Source organism: Hetaerina americana, unplaced genomic scaffold (genome assembly GCF_022747635.1).
Source record: "Hetaerina americana unplaced genomic scaffold, ioHetAmer1.1.p SCAF_2, whole genome shotgun sequence".
Taxonomy (NCBI): domain Eukaryota; kingdom Metazoa; phylum Arthropoda; class Insecta; order Odonata; family Calopterygidae; genus Hetaerina; species Hetaerina americana.
The window spans coordinates 91,094,127-91,117,362 of NW_027286763.1; the positions used below are offsets into that span (position 1 = coordinate 91,094,127).

At 43.7% G+C, this 23,236-nt stretch overlaps 1 protein-coding gene across 1 annotated transcript in view; it reads right to left on the bottom strand.

The window, feature by feature from the left end:
- Nucleotides 1–12,810, bottom strand: part of LOC139688177 (uncharacterized) — a 162,908-nt gene extending 150,098 nt beyond the window's left edge. The window contains exon 1 of the mRNA XM_071585604.1: nucleotides 12,049–12,810. Coding sequence (XP_071441705.1) covers nucleotides 12,049–12,085 — 37 coding nt within the window. The 5' untranslated portion in view covers nucleotides 12,086–12,810. The remainder of the gene's footprint in view (nucleotides 1–12,048) is intronic.
- Nucleotides 12,811–23,236: the final 10,426 nt, after the last annotated feature.

A 23,236-nucleotide genomic window follows, 5' to 3' on the forward strand; every position in this document is an offset into this window, starting at 1 on the left:
CGGCACGAGAGAGAGGACCCGAGACACCGACAGCCATCTATTGGCGAAACGTGGGAACTCCCAAAGACTCCTTCCCCTCTCTCTCTCTACCTTCCCTCTCCACCTTGAAAACCCCCTCCTCCGTTCTCTCTCTCTCTCGACCCCCGTCCCTCACGCCGCTCCCTCCGCAAAACTCCCACTCTTTCCCAACCCCCATCCCCCACCCACTGGCGCGCTATCCCTTCGCACTACTCTCTTCGGCCGCCCTGCGGAACCCCGTGCCCGGAGAGTACTCGCGGAATATCACGAATTCACGCGCTCCTTCCTCTTCGACGGCTCTGGAAACTTAAAAACAAGCGTCGTCCTTGGATAACACCCGCATGTGAACGTGGCAAACTATCCGATAGGCACGTCCGGCATGCGCCAGCCACACAGAGAGCACGGGCCACGAGTGCACGCCGAGGACTTCTTTTTATATAAGGCCCCGGTGCACTGCCTTGGAAGTACTACTGAAGTTCTATTTACATCCAAATGGCGGATGTTAAATGAAATTGTTACGTGTAAACAAAAACTCAGCTCTATATTTTAGGAAAATACGCAAAATAACATTTAGATATATTTTTTTATTGATCAAGCTAGAATATATAGAGGGCACAATACAACAAAATTGAAAACACGTAAAAGGACATTCACATTTCAGATAATGTTAGCTTCCCTGAGGCCTTCTTGAGGTCTGACTGTCTGACCGAAAGCTTAAACTTAATGAAATGTGATTGTCTTTCACGTGTTTTGTATTTATATCTTTGTTTTCTTATATATATATATATATATATATATATATATATATATATATATATATATATATATATATATATATACATATTTTTATACATATAACACATACATACATACATACACATATATATCAAGCTATGTGATATAGTTTACTTTTCACCCACATACCACACACAATTAATTCTATGCTGCCTCATTTTCTTACACTACAAAACATTTGTTGTCTGCAATAATAGGAAATTATGAATTAATAGCCTATCTCAAGTTCATTTTATAGTTATCCTCGGAAAGGACATTATCGCGGAGACTTAATAAAACTTATTTCATATAAATGTAAACTCCGAGGCCTAAAAACCAATTAATTCTAGAAAATACGAGAAAATAGGAACGTGCATGCAGCTCTGGAAACTAATTAAATCTTAAGACCGCAACTAAAGATCTCATGTCCGCCAGCAAACACGTCTTTTCGCCAGTTGGCTAGACGTTGGTATTCATGCACGCTCATTAAAAACCAGGCCGTACTTAATCTGCTAGATGCACCGGAAATTTAGAGTCCCTCGAGGCTAATTTCCACCCAAATTCCTTTAAAAACGAGAGAGGGGGGGAGGACGTGCCATGGGTAGCATGAGCGTTTTTTGGACCCTCTATGCAATACGTGAGTCTGGGAAGCGCTAGGCGCCTCCGTGCTTGGATAAGAGATGGTAGACGGCAACTCGCTCCTTCTCCCAGCCATACGCCCCCCCCCCCCCGCCACCAACAGTTTCCGCGCTACCTTTCGAAATCATCTCTTTTTCTTGAGAAAACCCAGAATTTTTGCGATGCAAAATATTTCCTCACACTCTCGGGATTGCCCTGGGCATTTGAGCTATGACGGCGCGAAAAATCAACGCCCCTTTCGACCGATTGCGGACATCTATCCGGAGCACGACATAATAAATGCCCCTGTCACAGCATTGACAACCAAAGTCCATCCCGATTCGAACAGAGAGAAATTCAATACGCTGAGAGACGCGAAAGAAGCGAAGGAGGAAACGAGCAAAGCATGGAACTAACTATATGAAAAGCGCAGCAACAACCACTTCTAAGTGGGAACAAACCGGGACGAAGCGAAACGGAATCCCAAACGCAAACTGCAATGGAGGAAACGCGACGAATCTGCAGCGGCGGAGATTAGCATCGGAATATCGCGACGTGCTCCTCTGCACTCACGTCCGCCTGCGTGATTTGTTTTCGTATATTTTAACCTTTATGCCTAGCCGATCCCCAATACCCACAAACGCTTCCCTCATCAGACCCGAGCACACACAAACACCATTATGCACACTATTATGGCCGGCTTGAGGAAGAGCCCCTCCCTATTGCTCCTTAACGCCGATATTCCTCCACAGGAAGAAGCTTTGCACCTGGTGCCATCATCTTTCTCTCCTCCCTCCCTCTCTTTCTCTCTGCAACTCCTTCCTCTACCTTCCTTCGCTAGCAAAGGCCCTTAAGACTGCAGCGCCGCCGAACATCTCCTAACGCACCCGGTATCTCATCTGCCCGACACCAGAAGGCGTGCCCGTGGCTCAGCTCTTTATCGCAACAGCAGTTACGTTTATCTCAGCTTAGCCACGTCTCCTTTTTTAAATAGGACATAAAAAGGTTTCCTTCCAAGTTAATTCATTTTCACCTTCAAGCTAGTTTTGAGGTGAACAAAAAAGAGCAATTTTGATAAAGAATAAGCCTTTTGTAAGATAAAGTTACATAATACCTAATAATGGGGTAATTTTTATTAATTTAAATATTCAGGCAATTAGCGATTAAACGATTATAGATTTTTTTCAGTTTACAAAAAATTTGATAAAGTTCCTACAGCGTGTTAATTGCGATTTGATCACAGTTTAAATAACTCCTCTAACATAACCTTCATTAATTAAATAAAAAATAGACATTTTTTGATAATTTAGTGGAACCTGTGTGAAACGATGAAGAGGAAAACAAATATTGGTCAAAATGTCAAAGTTACGTGTCTCTCTAAATGTCATTGTCGTCTAACTAATATAATTCTGCAAGATAACTGTAGCATAGGAAAATCATCTTTTTCAAAACTGAAAGCGCTTCCGTAAGGAAAGAAAAGGCACATTTGTGTTCTTGCAAATAAAATAAATGCTTAGGATATCCTAAGATAAGCGCATTCAAAGCAAATTAAGTGAAATACGGCTTGCTCGGTAGTCGGAATCATGTACTAGGCGAAAGTTGATCTGGATGGTTTATTCCTAGGTATACAATTTCTTCTTGGTCATAATTTTCAATGCTAGCATTTTTGTGTAAAATCTATCGGACAATATTTCTCAATTTTTCTAAATCTTTCCAAGTTTTTTCTTCTCGTGTTATCTTTTTGAAAAAATTTTCTTGATTGAAAATGTTGTTATGACGATATAGTTAATACGGCCTCTTCGGCAACTGTTATAGGTTTCATAAAGTATTGATACGAATAGTCTCTAGTAGCGAGGATGCAATGACAAATACTGGGTAAATAAATTCCGCAGAACTTTGATGCAAATTGAAACCTACATGGTCCTGCAACTGCAAACTTTGCGGGGTATAATACTTATAAATGATGCATCAAATTAAATGTTTCTATGAACTCCGAACAAAGATATTGATTTAATATTCCACGGTAATGATTTTTTAAGGGTGTAGAAAAAAGTGTAATCAGCGTTTTGACACAATGCATGGAAAATTCCACGAAAATTATAATACTGATGATGTCTATGAAAATGAAATTTCCTTGCAGCGTTAGCCCATCTTCTATCAATTAAAACGAAGTTCGACCGACGGCCGACTAATTCAAATTTAAGAGTTAAAAACAATTATATTTATTTGATTTCAAATAATAAAAAGCTTGAAAGGTTTTTGGTGAATAAGGTACATTTTTATTTGCAACGAAATTACCAAGCAACAGCGCAAGTCACCTCTTAAGAATATCAGTATTAACTCTCTGACTAAATTCCTACCGTAAAACAACCCAAAGAAACTCATTAAAACATTGGTTAAGAATTGAAAACCACCGTAGTGAGACGTCATTGTCCACCGTCAACGGGAAATTATTCCCGCATTGGAGTTTGCGGAGCTACAGGCGCGTAAAACAAAATCCCAGCGGGCTGGCTACCTAACCTACCACCCCATTTTGCGTCCGTAGGCAGTCGCGACGGCCATGGAGGAGCGAGACCGGACTCGGACAGATGAAGAGGGCCAGACGTGCCGGGGTGAAAAGGGTTGGCCAAGGGGGCTTGCGGGGGGGGGGCGAGAAGGGGAACCTCTCCCCGCCACAGGGCGTGGTGGGCCACGGGGTGTGGTCCTCGAGGACGGGAGGAGAGGGGACGGGAGTCCAAAGGGTGGTGCTCCGTTGGAGAAAGACGGAAGGGAGCGAGCGGGTGGACGGCGGAGGGCCCCGAAGGAGACGACCTCTGGGTGCGCAACACGAGGGTGACCGCTGTTGAATTAGAAAGGGGGTGTCTGGGTGAGGTGAGGAAAGGGTGCGGGAGTGAGGCGCTGCTGGGAAATCGGTGGGTGTAAGGGTGGACCAGTTAGGAGGCGTGGCAGAGGAGGGAGGTAGGGCGAAAACTAGGGTGTGGTGAGGGCACAAGGGTGGAGAGGAAGAAAGAGGGACAGGGGTTCGCTCGGCCCTAGTGTGAGCTTATGTATTTGTGCGTGTGTGACCCGTCTCTGCCCATCATCTAACGTTTTTTGCAATGGAGCGTGTTTTTTTTTCCTGTAGTTCATACAACTGACTCATTCGTTCAAGTCCAGCTACACAAGGAAGTTGACGAGCTTGTTTTCAATGGACAAGAGGGCCAAGGGACGAAGGGGAGAAAGATGCCTGGCCGACGCCCAGGTCCAGTAGTCTTAACTCGTCTGTTTTTTTCTGAGGGAGCCGAAAGATTCAGGCGACGCAAAAGTACGGTAAACATAGATCAGAGCCTAAAATTGAATTTAAAAAATTAAAATCTCTCCCCCACTGGCTGTTAATTTTACTATTTGCAATGAACGATAGGGGATATAACGAAAAAACGAGTGTCTCAAAAGTGGCGAAAGTTTCACGGCGTTGTGGTAGCGAGAAAAATGATCCAAAATGAAATTATTGGGAACACACCTAAGTATACTAATTCACTCCACAAAGATTTCACCGGCAGAGAAAATACCAATATTTTAACATTATTATTACAAAAATATTCACATGCTGAACTCTTATTAAAATGAAATTCTATTCTTAGGCTTTCCACACTTCTTAACTTTATCACATTCAAGTGAAATGAAACAGCGAAATCACGGCGGTTGCTAATCTTAACAAAAACGGAGAAAAATTTCAAAAGGGAGACAAGATGAGATCTTTAAATGGCTCACCCGATTGGGCATGCCGCGTACACATAACTCTTCTCAATTAATTTATCATACAGCTAATCTTTGCATACGGTACTGTATGGATTGAAGTGTGACGAATATTCCCCGGTATACAGAAAAAATAGGATTAATATCTCTCTAAGAACCATGACATCTACTTTCGGTTGGCGATAAAAATATGGTGTAATTGCTGCAGTATTACGGGTTGAGTGATTACCACCACTTTTCCAAATTCTCCACCCTGCAACGCACGGGGAGTATACCTACTACCCTATCATTTCTTATGGTGAAATTTTTCGATTTTCGTAGAAAATAAATCGTCAAAAGTTTATTTTTCCTAGTGCAAACGCAAAACATTTCTGCTTTCGAACCAAAACATTCGTTCTTTCAGACATGGATGAAGGAGGCCCTAAAGAGAGTGAGACAAAAAAATAACCCTAAGCCAAGGTTTCCTCCATCACCTTAGATAGCATTTCTCACGCTCCTCTCTCCGAAAACTTTTTCAATCCCTTTAGAAAATCCTGTTTACCCTCGGACAGCGGCAGTAGTAACGAAAAAGACTGGACGACTGGATTGGCCAGACTGAACCGGGATACGCGATGAGAAGAGCTTCCGAGTCCGATAACAGGGACAGGGCGAGGCCCTGAAGGGTAGAGTGGGAGGAGGAGGACGTTAAACGAGACGGGGGTGTGGAGTGGGGCGGGGAGGGGTCTCTCTCTCCTCTCCAAGGGTGTGGCAGCGCAAGGGGGGGAAGGGATAGGGCACACTGGGCAGGGCGGCCCTTCTCCGACAAAGAGTGGGCACTCGGGAGGAGACTTGATTCGCTGCTATAAAAAACTTGGGCGGGATGGTCGGCCCCGCAATGGGATTCTGGACTGGAAAATATGGAGGAGTGGACTGGTCAGAGCCCACGGGGTGTGGTACCTTTTTAACCCCTGATATTTCCCCCGTCTCCTCTTCCTCACCGTCAGTTTTTTCATTCATTTCGTTTCTCCATTCTCCCATTCTCTCTCTCCCTGCCTTCTGGATTCACTCGACCGTTAATGGTTTAAGAAACTCGAGTACTCCCCGCGAGGATGTGTGGGATAGTGGGGAAGTCCAGTCCACCGAGCGGCCGGTGAGTAAAACAGAACCTACCATGAGAAGATTGTTTAGACAATGAAGCTTCATCAGATATTGTGCCGTTAAATCTGGATATTTAAAATTCACGGGACTCCGCCATCGAGTGCGCAGTAGTGGCAAGAGAAAGTTAAACTTTCCGCACCATCAACATTTGATCCCACTAAAAAAAAGTTTTGTATACGAAATAATAATAATATGATTATTAAGTGTTACTGTACAGAAAGAATATCCTTAAAAAATATCATGAATCGATAAAGCGAATAAAGAAACTTTATGAGAGAAAAATACTATGCATGCGGATTCAATAAATTTCGAATTCTCTGACTGCAATCTAGTCCGCATACCAGGATAATTGTAGAATACTTTTACCTTTCGATAATAATATTTTCAAATATTTTCAATATTGTCAACAATCTAGATAATATCTTGAAATTTAATGGAAACAAGCTTCCAAGTGCCATAGAAAGTCCACATTTTCAACGAATATTTGTACTTGTCGGTCGGGATAAATGAAACTTTCAGAAAGCTAAAGTCAAAATACATGAGTGCTCAAAGCAATATTGTGCGTACGTAACTGGTCTACCATCCCACCGCCCATTTGAGAGACGATTAACCAACAAAAACCCCCCATCAAATCATACTTAATACCAACCACCACGCGCATTTAGATCCTCCGTCCTCGCCCTGAACCCAAACTCCGTCCATTGAGCGTTGGCCCTACAACACAGAAACTAAAGTCCTTTTTTTTTCAACCCTTCCTCGGGTTTAAGGTATCCCCTTACGCCCTTCTCTCCACCTCCCAACTCCATCACTAGTCCTGGCGGTAACTATGGGGAACTTCAAACTTACTGAGTCATTCTATATTTATTCAATTCATGCATACATTTATAGCTATAATATATATTTTTATTAATAAATTGGAGTATATTAACCAACCTACCATTCCAAATTACGACCACTGCTTCAGAAAATAGGGAGAATCTAGCGCAGTGTACACCTACGCTTCTTCGGTGGAAGTATTGGATATACGTAATTCCTCACCGGGAACTAACTCTATTATTTAAGAAATACATACCATCATTGCTTATTTGAAAAAGGGAAGACTCGTGCATTAATGCGACAAGCACACGGTATAAGTGGGACAAAACCGTTCCATTCTAAATACTACGGTTATTCGACCGGTGAGATTGTGTACCTGATATTAGGATATTTTAAGACGACGCAGTGCGGGGCAAAAATAATGCATAGGCCTCAGTGTAATAATTGCGACTTCGTAATAACCCGTGGTAATGACGTCTCAGGGGTGGAACAGAGGGAAAGGGTTTTGGATTCACGCCAACGTAGCATTTTATACCGAGGGAAAAAAATGCTCCCGGTGAATTATAATACGCAATAATATTTAAAATAAATTGAAAGGAATAACTCGAATGAAAAGAAACAGGGATGACTATTTTTTTAATCAATGAGGAGCAAGATTGGAGCAAGGGGGGAAGGTGGGAAACGAGAGGACGACCTGACCTCCCTATATTATTTCCTCGGCAATTGTGGCAAGCGAGAGGAAAGAGACATATAAAGATCCTGAAGGAGACACTGGACGATTCTGCTTCCTTGCTCGGGCTCTGGCGTGGAAACGAAGGAAGACGCATTAACGCAGCCAAGCAGGACAATTTCAGGAAACCGAAAGAGTTTATTTTTCACCACTAAACCGAGATTCACGACAGTATTTTTTTTTCATTGCATATAAACCTAACCCCACGTCTCGGGCGATTTTCCCATTCACCGGTCCTGGAGAAAATATACACACGAAAATTGAGAGGTTCACAAAATGTGAAGGAATAAATAAACACAAGGATCCGTGCACATTTCATGTAAAAAAAGGGAGGGGAAGAGCTCTCATTTTATTTGAAGCGGCGAGAAATCGCCTCCTTAGCGATTTCCGGAGAAAAACCACGACCTCCGCGAATTATTTACGCAAGGATTAATTTCTTTCTGGAATGACGACGTTTTTCGTCCGACTGGTGCATGGAGGATGAGCGAGGTCGAATGGAAAAATGAGGAGTCGAGGGGCGCGGATTTCTTTTTTTCTCTCTCTCCTTTTAAGCGAGGGTGGAATAGGGTCGGTGGCGTTAACTGTAGTGCTCGGGGATCAGAAAAGAAGTCAAATCCCTCCCGGGGATTCATAATGCAGGTACAATGAAAGAGAATTCCTTCGCATAAAAATTGCCAGCTTCTTTTTGAGTCCCAAATGCCGGGGACACTCTTTTCCCCTTCTTCGAATAACTGAGAAGACTTGAGGTAACGACTGATGAAGGTTCAATGTGGGAGTTACGTACGCAATTATTCACTGTTACTGACTCAAAACCTGATTAAGTCACAAACTTCACGCAGTAGGGTGCCGTCGACCACCGAATCCTCTTTTGCAATTTTCATCAACGCTATTCGACGAAGAGCGTTTTGAAAATTTAGCAGTCTTGAAATAGTCCATTTATGCCCAAATTAAACCAAACGTACGCGTAAATAAATAAACGCAAGGCTAAAATCAAATTGTTCCGACAACCAAACGTTGCCATTAACATTCTTGAAAATGCTTTATCAACTATGCGTTTCACCTTTCAAATTTCTTTCATCCAAGTAAAATTACAAACAAGCCCATTGCGATTTCATAAACATGGATTCATGAAGCCATCCTCAAATGAATTTAAATGCCATCTGAATCAACAAATAGTACAAGAAAGAGGCGCGGAAATATGTTATTGCCTTAATTAATATAAACAATTGAAATTGAAAATTAACATTATATTAATCAATTACACGAAAGCAGGAATTAGTAATGAACTTTATCGGTATCGTACTGAACTAAGAAATATATAATCGCTTTTTATTCTTTACGTGCCTAACAATTTTAAGCTTATTCTTAACTTCTATCTGATGTACTGCGCACATAATTGAGGAAAATCATTGTAACTGTATACTCTGTGTTAACACTGAAACATAAAAGAATTCGAATCTGATAATATTTTATTGTTATAGCTATCGAAGTACGAAAACACAAAAAAGACAGGAAAACACCGAAACTATTCTCAGATAACGTTTTCTTCACGTTCACGTCAGACTTCGATGTTCATCTTCCACTGAAATAACCATCGCGTACGACCTGACATTAACACAACGCGATAAAGGAAAAAAACTTCTTCGGTGACATAGCCGGCGAGATAAATGCGGACAGCGAGGAGACCTCTTATGCCAACGGACTGAACACCTTTTTTTATCGTCCTCTAGCCGCCGCTGATTTCGCCGAGAATTACCGCCGAGGGTGCGGGTCTCCCTCCGGGCGCTCGAGCCCTCCTATGCCGGTCGAAGTTGACTTGGATCCCGGGACCACCTTGCCTGCTCAACCGGGTCTACTGCGGGCCAAAAAAATATCTCGCGATAAGGCAAACACGCTTGTGAACCCTTAAAAAAATTTGAAGTGTATTTTCCTCCCGCTACTTCCTGAAGTTAATAACATGGAATGCACGCTTACAAACTACTTCGTGAATGATTTTTACAACCTTATCAAACGGGAAAAGGAGAATTATTTGCGGGAATGCTCGCTGGATATATCCAATACAAATACAGTGGAACGGTGAAACGAGGCCGGGCGTGCTCCGCGTGATTCATTGAAACGGATGGTCAAGGCAAATAAAATCCGCAGCACCTGTGTCCACAAAAATCCCCACCTCTACAACACGTTCACGCGTTTTTTCGCGTTCGTGACTGCATGACACAAAACTTCCTAAATTTTGCAAGGTGTTTTCGGTGTCTAGTCTAATAATTGTTGCTGCGGTGTGGCACGAAAGAGAAGAAACGGCAAGTAATGGCGTGATTCCCTCTCCTTACACCTAAAGGACAAGACACTTCGCCACATCCCACTTGACGAAACATATACCGACAAATATGCCCCGCTGTACTTTTTCCCGAGCTGAAATGATTCCACAACTTATCTTCTCAGACTCTCGAGCCAAACTGTTCCTTTTTGGATGGGAACGCGAAGAATTTTCACTCCTTCAAAAACGCCCCCACCCCGACACAACTTGCTCCTTTTTTTCTTGTTCCCTCTCTTAAAAAATTAAGTCGCGGAGGGAAGGATTTGAGAGAGTGAGGAGGGGAGGAGGAAGTAGTGGAAGGAGGAAGGGGAATGGCTTCGAAGGAATCGCCCTCTTAATGATAATTTTACTCCTCCTCCTTCGACTCCCCCATTAACCACCCTCCTCCCTCGCACTCCCTATGCCTCCACCGCACGGCTCCTCCCTCCCTCCGTACATTTTCTACCCTCCTCCACCGCCTCACCATTCCCCCATTCGTGTAAATGTACCTCAGGCGTCCAAACACCACCCACCTGCATTCACGCTACATGGCCTCTTCACTTCCGAAATCCCGTCTTACCTCACCAGGCTCTAACCTCAGACCGAATTATTGCCTACTAACCCTTACTCTTTCTTCCCTTTCCCTAACCCTCTTTCGCGTCTGCTCTGCCCATCCTTCTTCTCCATGAGGAAACATATACGTCAGCCTCTCATAAAACCATCCTTCACCTCAAAACCCTTTACACGCGTACCAGCTCTTTCCACCGACATTCTTTATACTTCGGATTAAATATGTCATTAAATGTGTAATTTGGAATCATGGGAAATTCTCTCAATTGGATTGGTCGTCTCGGAATTGAAAAGTAGTGGAATTTCACCCGTCTTCATCTCTCTATTATTCTGCTTCATCGCTTTGCTTACCAATATCCACGAGCAAACTATTGCGAGCGAAGCTCTTGCTTTCCGAGGCGAGATGAACGAACCGATGGCCGTAAAAGAATTGCGAAAACGACTCGGATGAGTTTACCCATTGGGCTCCACCCTGATCGGTTCGGTGAGTACTTTGCACAAGAAATGTGAAAACGGAAGTGTCTTTTAGTTTGACTGGAGACAAATATTGCCAGGCGGTGAGAACAATAGGTACATTCTTTTAGCATGATGGAGTTGAATATTATGTTAGCATGCGTATTTTCTATAAAGGTTGAACTGATTGGAAACATATCGCCTCTTTGGCAGTCTATTTTATGCTAAAGATTACTAAATTAAGTCATTCGCCTACAGACAATGACAATTACAAGAAAATACGTGTCAACATTTATCACATATCAGGTAACAACGAATGGGAAATCAAGTAACGGAACGGTTGTGATGAACTACCCTACCGTTTTTTTCCTTGCCCTCGGATGCAAAGAAAAAAAACCTGCTGCGCGGCATCGGCGAGTCTCCGAATATTGTATGCATACCTATTTATAAAAATTTTTAAAATCCAACTTATATAAAATCGAGAGACAGTTTGGTGCAATGGTTTTGATAACGAATAAATAAAACTATCCTCTTAGACAACCAAAGAAAAGTGACCACAGCACCGGGGACTTGAGAAGGTACAATCGACATGTGTTGGAATGTCCATGTCGTAAATAAGATTCGTAATATGATATTATGTCATGGGAAACAAGTCCAAATAGCAGCCCAAAAGAAACGGAAAAAAGTGACACGAATGGATGTAAGATAGCTCGTTAAAGACAGCACGTGCTGCTGCGTCGAGCTTGACAGCCAAAGACAGAGATTCCCAACTTTGAAGTTTGACGGTTGGGAAGTCACTCGACGGGCCGAGAAGAGTTTCACTCAGGTGATATTGAGAAGGAATTAAATGGAATTAAGGAATCAGATACTTCCCAAAGTAGACAACTTAAAGAAGACTCACCTTGGGCGATGCGAACCGCGGGCATCTTAATCCTCATCTTGACTGGGGGGCAGTTTTGAGTCGTTATTAAGGCGACACAGTGAAGTTCTTGCCCGTTGCAGGGTGAAGGCGAGATGTCGGAAATGCCGAGTTCCCAGCTGTTTAAGGTTCTTTTGGAATTGTCTTCGTACAATTTAAAAGAGATTCTTCATTGCATTGCTCAAGGATCCAGCGCCCGACAACGGCGCGGTCCGGCGAACACAATACACTTGCGCTTTACACACTCACACGATTATGGTGATCTCAACTACATTTACCTCCCAAACCGACAAAATTGGCGTGTTCATTTAAGTCTTGACGGGTTCGCGGAGGCGATGAAATCCTTCACAAAGTTGCCGAGAAGTTAAAGCTGGCCACGTACTATTTTCCAGATCACTTGTCCTCCAATCGTTTGTTTGACAGTTCGTCTGGAGTGTATCCTGAGACGATTGTCCACATTAAAGTCACTGCTCCTCACTGTCCAAAACTACTACTAGTCCCTTTTTGGTAATTACTATTGTCCAGGTGGAGGGTCAGCTATTACTTTGAAGAATTTGTAATCGTCAGGTGCACGGGGTGAGTGTTGTCACAGCGAGTGAATGCAAGTCACGATCATCCACGGATGAGGTTTCATCCCTTGACCACAGCGACAGATGGGATTCCGTCAGGGAGCAAGTACGGCAAGGGACCGCGGGGGACACGAGAACGCCCCCGAGCATGCGGCGGGGGCGGGACTGCAGAGGCGGGGACTCCCTCTCAATCGCTCTCCGGCCGCCCCGATCGGGCGTCGCCGGCGCCGGGAGCGTCGCCGGCCATGGGCAGGGCCCGCCCAGCGCGGTGTCACGTCACCGCCGGCGAAAATCCCCGTCCTCGCAGCGCCTCCCCGTGGCGCCTTATCCCGCAAGGGGCGGCGGCATGTCCGAAAGGCGCCGGGACACCGCCCGAAGCTCTCGTCCCCAATCGTTCGGGTCGCAAAAAGAGACCGCTCTTGCTGGCGGGCAGGAACAAACGAAAACAATTTAATTCGTAGACCGAAGTAAAAAAGTGACCAAAACACCTCGTTCAAAGTCAAATCTGCTGGCAATATTATCCCCTTTACTGTCCCCGCTGCCACGTCGGGTCAACCGAACTGTCACCGAATGTCCACTAGTGGTCAGTCGCGCTGGACGTCGCACCGTCCACGGCTCGTGAGGTGCTGTCCTTTTGCGTAACAACAGGGGGGGTGCTCCAGTTGCGGAATGGACACGGTCGCAACTTCTCGTGGACTGCAGCAGAGTGGAGTGTGACGAGCCGAGAGAGTGGGGGCCCTCTTTTCGCCCTCCCCCCCTTTCGCTACGCCTCGCTCGAAAACCTTCCCTTCCCCCCTTGGATCGGGAGTAAAGGACCGACCGAGAGGAGACACCCAGTGGCCGCAGCGGCGATGTACACAGCGCGCTGGAGAAAAGAGGGATGCAGGAGGTGCGAGAGAGAGAGAGAGAGAGAGAGATGGGCCGCTCACACCGCGCGCGACCGTACTACACAGGGGGCTGGCCTGGCCTGAACTAGCCGCTGCTCTCCCTCGCCGATACCGCCGACACCACCGCCACTGTCCCCTCTTCTTCCTCCCCTCCCCCTCTCGCTCGGGCAGACCCCTCCCCGCCTCGCCCCATCCCACGGCCGACGAAAACTCCCCCTCCCGGCCCCGGAGAGAGGGAGAAGGCCCGGACCCCTCCCTCCCGACCTCCTCCGTGCATACACATGGACCCTCGGCTCTCTCTCTCTCTCTCCCTGCCGCCCCTCACGCTCTCTCTCTCTCTCTCGCACCTTCCCCTGCGTCCCCTTCTCTGGAGCGGCGCTCTTCGGGTCTCTCCGCGGCTCTTCTTCGAGCGGGAGGGGGGAGGGCAGTTCTCGGGCGGAGAGGTGAGTGGGGGGGCACCGCCGCGCCGTCGGGAGGTGGGAGGGTGGTCCGGGCCGGCGTGGAGGAGGGGGAGGAGAAGGGGCGGGGGAGGGGGCGTGGGCCGGCGTTCTGAGAACGGGGCAGAGGGTGAGTGAGTGTGAGCTCTCCCTTTCTCCCGCAGCCACAAGGGCGGCGCTGTGTGCCGGGTGGACTACCGCCGAAGGGATACGCAGGGAGGAGGGCGACGCCGGGCGCCGCTAGTGTTCATCCCTTCGTCCGCTGGGCGGCGCGGGTGTCTCGACGACGGAGGCGAGCGACGCCGGCGTGAGGGCAAAGCAAGGCGAAGTTCCATGCCACTCCTCCCCCCACTTCCTTCGCACCCTCCTTCCCCCTTCGGCCCGAGAGCCCACCCTCCCCTACCACCTAAACCCCCCTCCCCCACCTGACACGTGTTTGCGAGGGTGAAAAGCGCCCACCCTTTCCCCGCCTCGCTCCCCAGCACATTTCACACGGCGCCGGCGTCTCGACGCAGGCCACCGCTGGACTGGTCAGTGGCGGACGCTCAGCCAATCCTGTGTGCGGTGGGGATAACGAGAGCAAGAGTGTGGTGGGGGAGTGGTCAGGGTGCGAGTGGACAATGGACAGTTCGTTTGGGCGTGGCTGCTCCTTGGACTCTGACGCAGGTGTTTTCGATTGGAAATTAAACGACAATGCAAAGCCAAATAATCCACACGGAGAGACAAGAATATTGGTTAAAGCTGAAGGGAACGGTTATTGCTGATTATTGCGTCCTTTTGGATGGTACATTGAGCTAAATATTAACAATGGTACATTGTTGGGCCCGAAACGGTGCTTGATATCAGCAAAGCTCCTAAAAGATAATCCTCTTAACTGATAAATCCATTATGACTATCGAACAATGAATTACAACAGTACAGAGCGAAATGGTATCTTCCCAAGTCATTATATTGAGCACACGATAAAATGATATGGTAAGGGTGTACCCGTGTGTCCGAATGAAATAAGCTCCTAAATAGATACCTGTAATTTCTGCATAGTTGATATTGTTAAAAGAAGAAACATTACGCCATTACCACCGTTTAATAAATTTGAACGATCTGCAGTCCATCGGGGAAATAATACTAAAATAATTCAGAATTGAAGATATTAAAATAGTATTCAATCTGAATGTGAACTGAACATTACATGAACTGAGTACGTGAACTGATACATTGAAAATAAACTCTATCTGGCGAAAGAAGAAAGCGCGCTAGAATTTTTTCACTGACGCCTTGAACTAAACATATCGCGATTCCACAGTTTTGGCATTTATCATGAACAATGAGTAATGAAAATAAGTATACAGAGTTTAATTGGCTAAAATGGAGGCGACTGGACGCCACGAATGCTAAAAACATTCTTATTCCTCTCGAACGGACAAAGTATAAAGTAAAAAATACAAAATTCCTCGATTGGTAGCAAATGCAGTTAACTAGCTAATTTAATCGGGCAAATAGCTGCATTTGGTTACCACTGCTATTTCGTACTGGATGACTGTAGAGAGGCAAGAAGACCCAATTTTCCACGAATTACTAAAATAAAATCAGGAATATTCATTTTACACATGAGACTAATATTACATCGAATGTATAGCATTTTTTCAAAGACTATTTTCTATCTTTTTTCTGTGAGATAGGCATGTAACATGTGGATGAATATCACAGTTTACATTTTAAGCTTTAAAAAATGACGGTATCAATATTACCTACAATACAATTTGGGAATAGGTTGAAAAACTATCGTCAAAACTTTAAGAAGTGATCCCTACATTTAGCTTCGTTGGACTACTGACGATTGATAGTACTATATAATACTCACTTTCATCCTTTCCACAGAGTACATTTTCACCGAGGTATTAACTAACTTTTCTCGATTCGTAGTTTATTTTTCTCGTTATCCAAAAGGGCAGACACAATTAATACAATTACATGTGCAGTACTAACATATAAAGGTAATCTAGACTGAAAGAGCCGTCAGGCCGAATTCCACGTCATAGTCATTTAAGTATTTTTGTTTCCGGATTCCTAAAAATCTTCTGAGTATCGTGCGAAATTCACTATAGTTTATCTAAACAATGAGAAGATTTTAAAAGATACCAAAAATACCAGTATATCATCCGGAAGATATATTCTCTCTAGCTCTACGTCCAGCTACTAATTAGTACGAGTGACGTGAACTTAATCACTAATAAGTGGGCACGCAAAGCAACTAAATTGACTGAAGCAATACACCTTTGAGTGACAAGACAGTTCCGAGAGGTGATATCCATAATATAACTGAGTTATTTCCTTTCGCTTCGCATGTGACCTACCCTTGAACTACTGTTCAATACGGGAAACTATTGGCAATAGGTACAGGAAAACTATATATACTTCAAGAAACTGATGACAACTCTCACTTATCACGCACTACTCGATTCTTCAAAATGTGTAATCGATCGAGCCGGAGAGTTTGTCCGTTCTACAATTTTCCATATTTAAAATAAATTTTATGAGAAGGAAGGTATTCCAAGAAATATCACGTTATTTAGATTTCCATGAAAACCACAGTTTTCCGTTCGGTTCCTCAATACAAACACCAAAACTCTGCATGAACTTTTACTGTTTTTGAGAGGTACCAAATAACGTACACTCAACAGTGATCTCCAACGTGCTTGTTTCATTATGCCGTATCCGACCATTTGACAGGTTAGAATGCAAATAAACGGAGACTGTAAGCCTTTAAAAATAGTATAAGTTAAAAATAATACATACACAGTGTATAGTATAGTAATAGTAGATATTGATTTTTTCCTGATTCGAAGGAAAGAATGGAGAGCAGGCAGATGCCTTTCCATCGTCTTCACCTGGATTCCGTCAGCGGTTATTTAATATGATTTTTCCGAATGTTAACCGTAAACCCAAGGTGTGCTCGCGGGCTGCGGAAACCTACATGGGAACTTCTACTCCAAGGATTTTCTGGTAACTCTAGGCGAGTCTGAATTACTGAGTTTATCTTGCTAATGAAGTGTATCTGTTGCGTGCCCACGCCATGCTTTGAAAACACTTGGCGATGCAGTAGGACAGTATCACACCATTCACTCGCCATTGTTTCCGGCATGACTCATCCAATGGATGTCAATTTCGCACCTGATATGAGCCGACGGACGGACAAAAGCATTATGCAAGGCGATGCCGAGTTTCACGCCACCCATTGGGTATTGTGTTATCAGCAGGAAGTGTTGCGAAGGGAGCATTTATGCCGCACCTTGTTTTTCGGTATTACGCAGAACTCAACGGACTAGCCAAATAATTGAAATCCTTGTAATTATTTACATGGAAAGGTATTAAACGCCCGGAACAGTTCATATTCAATACGAATGAGGTTGCGCCCATACGGGTTTATAACATGAAATATTGTCGTCGATTCTCCACAACCTGCGTATCCTTTTTTTATATTAATAACTAAGCATTTCCGTAGCAAGCATTTCATGAAGATAACAGCTTTTGCCTATGACTCAGTCAGGGACCCTATAGCAATAACGATTATTATATGAGAAAAGCCAGTGCCTCAGTGAATATTGTACATTCTGGCTTACAGAAAGTTGACGTCCAGTAAAATTATGCAGTTAGAAAGACATTTTAGGCCATTACAAGTTTAGCTTTGACGCAGTAATTTCTTGTGGCCATCTCTGCAATGCATTTCAAGAATTACTAACGCATTCTAAATTTTTCAGATGGTTAAATGTTATAAAAAGGGTATAGATAGTATTTTTGGAGGTCAAACGGCTTCTATTGTGCTCTTATACGGTATTGGGGCTTGGTTGGCACTTCCAAAGTGTAATGAAGTAGTAGAATGAGTATCATCACAAGGAAACGTTATGAGTGTGAAACATTTTAGTCTCTTATCAATATTTGTTCAATCAAATAACTGTTACCACAAAGACCACGAGCATATATATTAATATAAAGAGTAAAAAATTAGGAATGGATCACTACGCCACAGAATATTTAATTAGGAGTGCGATGAATCAGAACGTTTTACGGCGATATCGCGTAATTTTCGTTCGATACTATGTTTATTCTTTTTCAGTGGGTATTCAAAACTACTTCGAAGTATTCAAGAAAACAAAACGGCGATGGGATAGGTGAATGGTAGTGGTTAGGCCCTCGCACTCAACCACACGTGATCATGATTTATAGATTGACGATCTTTTAAAATTAAGCCTTCGACGCCCTCAGCGTCGAGAGACCACCGGCACCCATTTGGGACAGCGAGTATTTATTTGGTGATACTGTGCGTGTCAGAATGAGACGAAAAAGGCTACAGATTTCTTCGTACCGACTTAAAAGGTTTTTCCCTGCAGTTTTCATTTTGTGCCTGCATTTTCTCGTCAGGCGCTGATTTCATCCCCGCACTTGGTCTTTCAACTGTATTCCGTGGAGGAAAACGGAAGCAAAGTGACCCATAACTAAGATTGATGCAGCGCCGCGAGGCAAGCAAGTCGCTCTGCTCTCTTGCTCGTGCTTCTCGTCTCTTCTAGTACCTTGCCTCCCTCGCCTAAACCACCTTCTACTCTGCCCATAGCTCTTATTATGAATGAAGCGACCGGAAATTTAAACGCGACCACATCCTCCGCTATGGCGCGGAGTCCGCCTAGCGAGCATGAATGTACCTCAGTGAAGGAGATATGGACGCTGAGGAAATGTATACGTATACCTTCAAGAGACCCAACTTATAAGCGACAGCAGAGGAATTTTCGATTTCTACGCAATGTTCCTCGAGAGAAGTAAATTGAAAATTGTTCCGCAAGGATGGTTTTCTACAGTAAAGGCGCTGGTGCAATTTTAGTACCGTTATCATGTTAAGAGGAGGGCTTGAAAAATATTCCATCCTGCAAGTTCACGTGTACAGTGATTTGCCAACAGAAAGAGCAGAGAAGTTATCAACAAACAATATAGCTAAGTACTTCATTCATTATGTTTTTCTTGGTTAGCGGATATCTTAAAAATTAAAAAAAGTCAATTTCACACTATCCCAACTCACTTTATTGAGGAGCATTTTAAAATGTGAGCCATGCCCAAAAATATTTCTGCAAAAATTATTTGTAAGCAACGGCTTTATAACATTTTTACCGATTATGACTAATAAATAAGCTTCAAAATATTTCCTTTCGTGTTTTCTACTACTCGAGAAAATTCGCACTTTTACCATACAGTAAGGTACTTCGATAAAAAAGCTTTGAAATCTTTAAAATTACCTACAGGACAACAATTACTCACTTGAAGGTTCCTTTGAACTGTGTAAAAGGCCTATGAGAACGAATGAATGATCGCATTTTGCAACAAAATAGCAAATATTTCCAATCTCTGTTTTTCTTTGGGTTTCATTTGCTACACCCTGGAGACTTAGAGCTAAAGAGTTGCAACTGGATTGCATTTGGCATTGTGAATGCAATAAACGGCAAAAGTTTTTTGTTTAAGATGTGTAGAGCTATGTTCCGAGAAAGTACGTTGACCAACCGGCACGAAAAATGTACCCGTTGTTGTTTTTCGGGATCGATCGCATTTCACACCAGAGACATTAAGTGGCGGAGAAGCGTGGTAAAATGAACGAAAGGACACTCAAGTCCTTGCTCTGGTGGCACCAGATGCCATTAACCCATATGCTATGCGCTGGCAGGCGTGGCTCAACACCTTTGCCCGAGTGTTGTCGTCGTCTCGCGTGCGTGTACACCCAACGGTCACGCGCTCCATTTCACCGGCCGTCCATTACTCCCCTCTTGATCGCCGCCAGCCATCTCTCGAGACTGTGGAAGAAGAAAGGCAGCGAGGAGAGAAGGAAGGAGGCTCTCTCTGCGTAACCCCTCCCCACCTTCAGCGCCTCCCGAACGGACGGGGAAACTTGGCTCGGCGTTATCTCGGCTTTAAGGGCTGGACACATCTCCACCTCGACGGAATTCAAGCCTTAGAAACCGCAAAACAACGGACGATTCAACGCAGCGGCGTGAGAACAAAAGAAAACCAACAGCCAGTCGTTAAGGGAGAGAAGTCCAATGCTGGCTGAGTCGCGCATTAAAATATGTTGTTTTCGATAGCAGGAAAAGCTCACTTTAGTGCCGGAAAATTGTTTTCTTTCTATGAAAAACAAATGATTCTTTTAAGGGTCATTCCGGTTTTATCACGCATCCATAGAGCATATTGGGTATGCTCCAGTCGAAAGGAAAATTATGTTTCAGAAAATAGATTGAACAATCTTAGCCTTCGACGTTAATTTATTTTTTTTGGAGAATAACCACTAAAGCTGGCATTATTTCATGTTCATCGGCTCTTGCTTGAACTAAGTGACGCTCCCCGAAAATCCCCACCAGCGATGGACGATGTTTATTTTTTACGCCGAGATGTCATGTGAAAGGATATATATTCTGCTTGCTCAAGTCACGTGACTGGACCCCGTTTTGTCGGCTTTGATATGTTTGGCTTTTGAAGAACTCCTTCCGGGAAATAACAGGCGCTTGGATGAAAGGTGGTGGGCGGGGGCATATATATGTCCGCCTGGAGCTTAAATTGAATACATACAGCTGCAAAAATGTCATTGAGTCTTCATTCATCTTCATTTAAATTCCGCATTCTTGTGCGAAGACGCGATTGAAAAAGCTGGCAATTTAGTATATATTTAAATAATGACTCGTGAGGCGCAGTGATATTATCATGTGATCCAGAATTGGAATCCAAGTTTAAATCCATAATTTTCCGTATTTATAGCTTCCTTTGATGTAAACAGAAAACGAATCAGATTTGTGGGAGTAGCAGAGCTGCTATAGTAAAAAAAACGACAAACGGTAAGGTCAACTAAAAAGTATTCAGGATTGGAATATAATGTCACATAGTTGGAACGCATCCGCTATTTCCATTATTCAAAAAAATAATTGCTTGTAGAATAAAAACTTATGAAGATATATTAAAATAGACCAAATGATAATCAACAGTCTTCTAGATGAAACTAATTTGGTTATAATTTACACGACAAATTCATTTTAACTCTCTATAGCTGATTCAGTCATCTTAACACTGATTATTTACACAAGTTTCCCACCTAGTGTTTGCTAGTCAGTCTAGGGATTCAAATCATTATGATGAACAATAATTTTGAAACGTCGGAATTTATTGACGTAAAGGGAATACCCGATAATTCCTTCACTCATGTCATTTATGGTATTCCTTTGAAATATAGCCGCGTTGAACACTTCAAATTCGTTAATTTTTTCTATTACAATGGGAATGGAGTAACGAATACATCGCTCACTTGGTTTTTGTCGCCACAGCGCAAAAGCACCTTCGAAGGACAATGAAACAACGAAAAACGGCAAAAAAATCAGGCAACGGAGGAGGTTGGAAGGTCGAACGAGGACGACAGGCAATATGGTAATCTTTCCCGAAGAATATCTTTTTGAGTGTCCAAACCTATACAGCATTCCGTCCCTCCTCCATCCATTCCAAACTCGTCCTTTCCGGCTTCTTTCTCCCGTCCCGTGACGCGGTGAAGGGTCTCTCATGCCCTCGCACTGCCCCGTGCCGTTGTTCTCCCTCGATTTAGCAACCGCGTCACGATCTCCCTGCGCCAATGTTTGTCAACGCTTGTTGAACTCGGTGAGCCACCTAAAGTTAACCCGCGGGGGCATACTAAGGGGCCCGGTAAATTAAGTCACGTGCAGAGGGGAGCAAAGGATTGTCCTCGTATGACCAGGTGTAACCAGGGGAAGGCGGGCCCGAAGTGTTACGTCACTTGGGAAGTACTCACGTTTTATTCTACGAGTATTCTATGGGGAAACGTGAAGCAGAGGCGGAAGGCCTTATCACTGTGACGAGACGTTAGAATTTCAAAGAAAGCACACCAACTAACATGAATTTAACGATTTTTTCTTGGGTGTGCATCTTTGTAGGGAGCAGGCCAAATACGCGTTCCTGGTAATTCTTCTCTAGCGTATTCTTTTTTTTCCATTCGAATAGATACGGAGAGAGTTGGTTTAAATATTTTTCTCTTTGTGCTCCTCTTATGTCCTCATCCAATACTCCTTCGTTTTCCCGCAGCGTTTCCTTTGCTATCTTGTCTCCATTTCTGCTCCGTCCTCGGGTTTTATTTACCAAGGGTCCGGAAACCTACCACTTTGCTCCTGTGAACGTCGCGTTTACAGCATGTTCTCCCAAATAGCTATAATTTCTCGCAAATTCTTTTCCACGTTCATGCATGCACTATGCACCCTTTGTCTTTTTATCGAAGAAGTACTTTGCCTATTGGTTAATTTAGTGTATTCCATTCTTACTAAGTTCCCAGTAAATGTAACTCCCTCCTTTTTCGTAAGGCATCCGTAATATTTTCTCAGCTCGGGTACACAGCTCACGATTAAGTCGTCTCCTATATAGTCCATTGTCCCTGGTTGTGCCTGGATTGTTATCAAGATCTTCCCCTCTTATAATTGTAATTTTTCCCTCAATCTTTTTTAGTCCATTGAATGACCATGTATTCATTCATTATCATCTATTTTATCGGTTGATTTGCATAAAAGGCTTCTGTAATGACTACGGTACCATAATGTCTCAATATATTTTTCGTAAGCTGATAAGCCCTTTCCTTTTTGTTCAATCGTGAAACTCTTCAGGTTTTCCAATCCTACTCATTCTCCTAGATACTTGAACCTCCCACTGGCGCGATTATTTGCCTGTCAGTCTCCAGATGACTTCGATTTCCCTTGATATTTTTCATATATTTTGCTTACTCACACCATACTTGTAAACCTACCTTTGTTGTGCATGTTTGGAGCTGACTGATTAGACCCCCTTTCCGTCTTCTGATAATTAGAGAAAATTAGGTCATCCGAAAATGCAAAAAATGTCCACCATTAAGATCATGTTACTTTATTCCATATGCATTCCATTCTCAACATGCGTGATTCTCAAATTCTTCGTCACTCGCGTCTGCATTTTTCTAAAATGCAGTGCAAAATCAAAGGTGAAATCAAGGTCAGTCCCCTTGTCTTCATTTAAAAATAATCAGAAACCTCTCCTCTGAACCTAACTCATGACGTAGTGCCAGTCAGTGTTTGCTGGACAATCACATTCATCTTTTTTAATTCACTTGTAATTTCCAATATTGGAACTCCGCCATTTTTAAACAAAAACTAGATCACATATGCTCGTCGATGTAGAAAATCAAAAATTGAAATCGTGTAGCATATGCATATTAAGCAGATGGGGT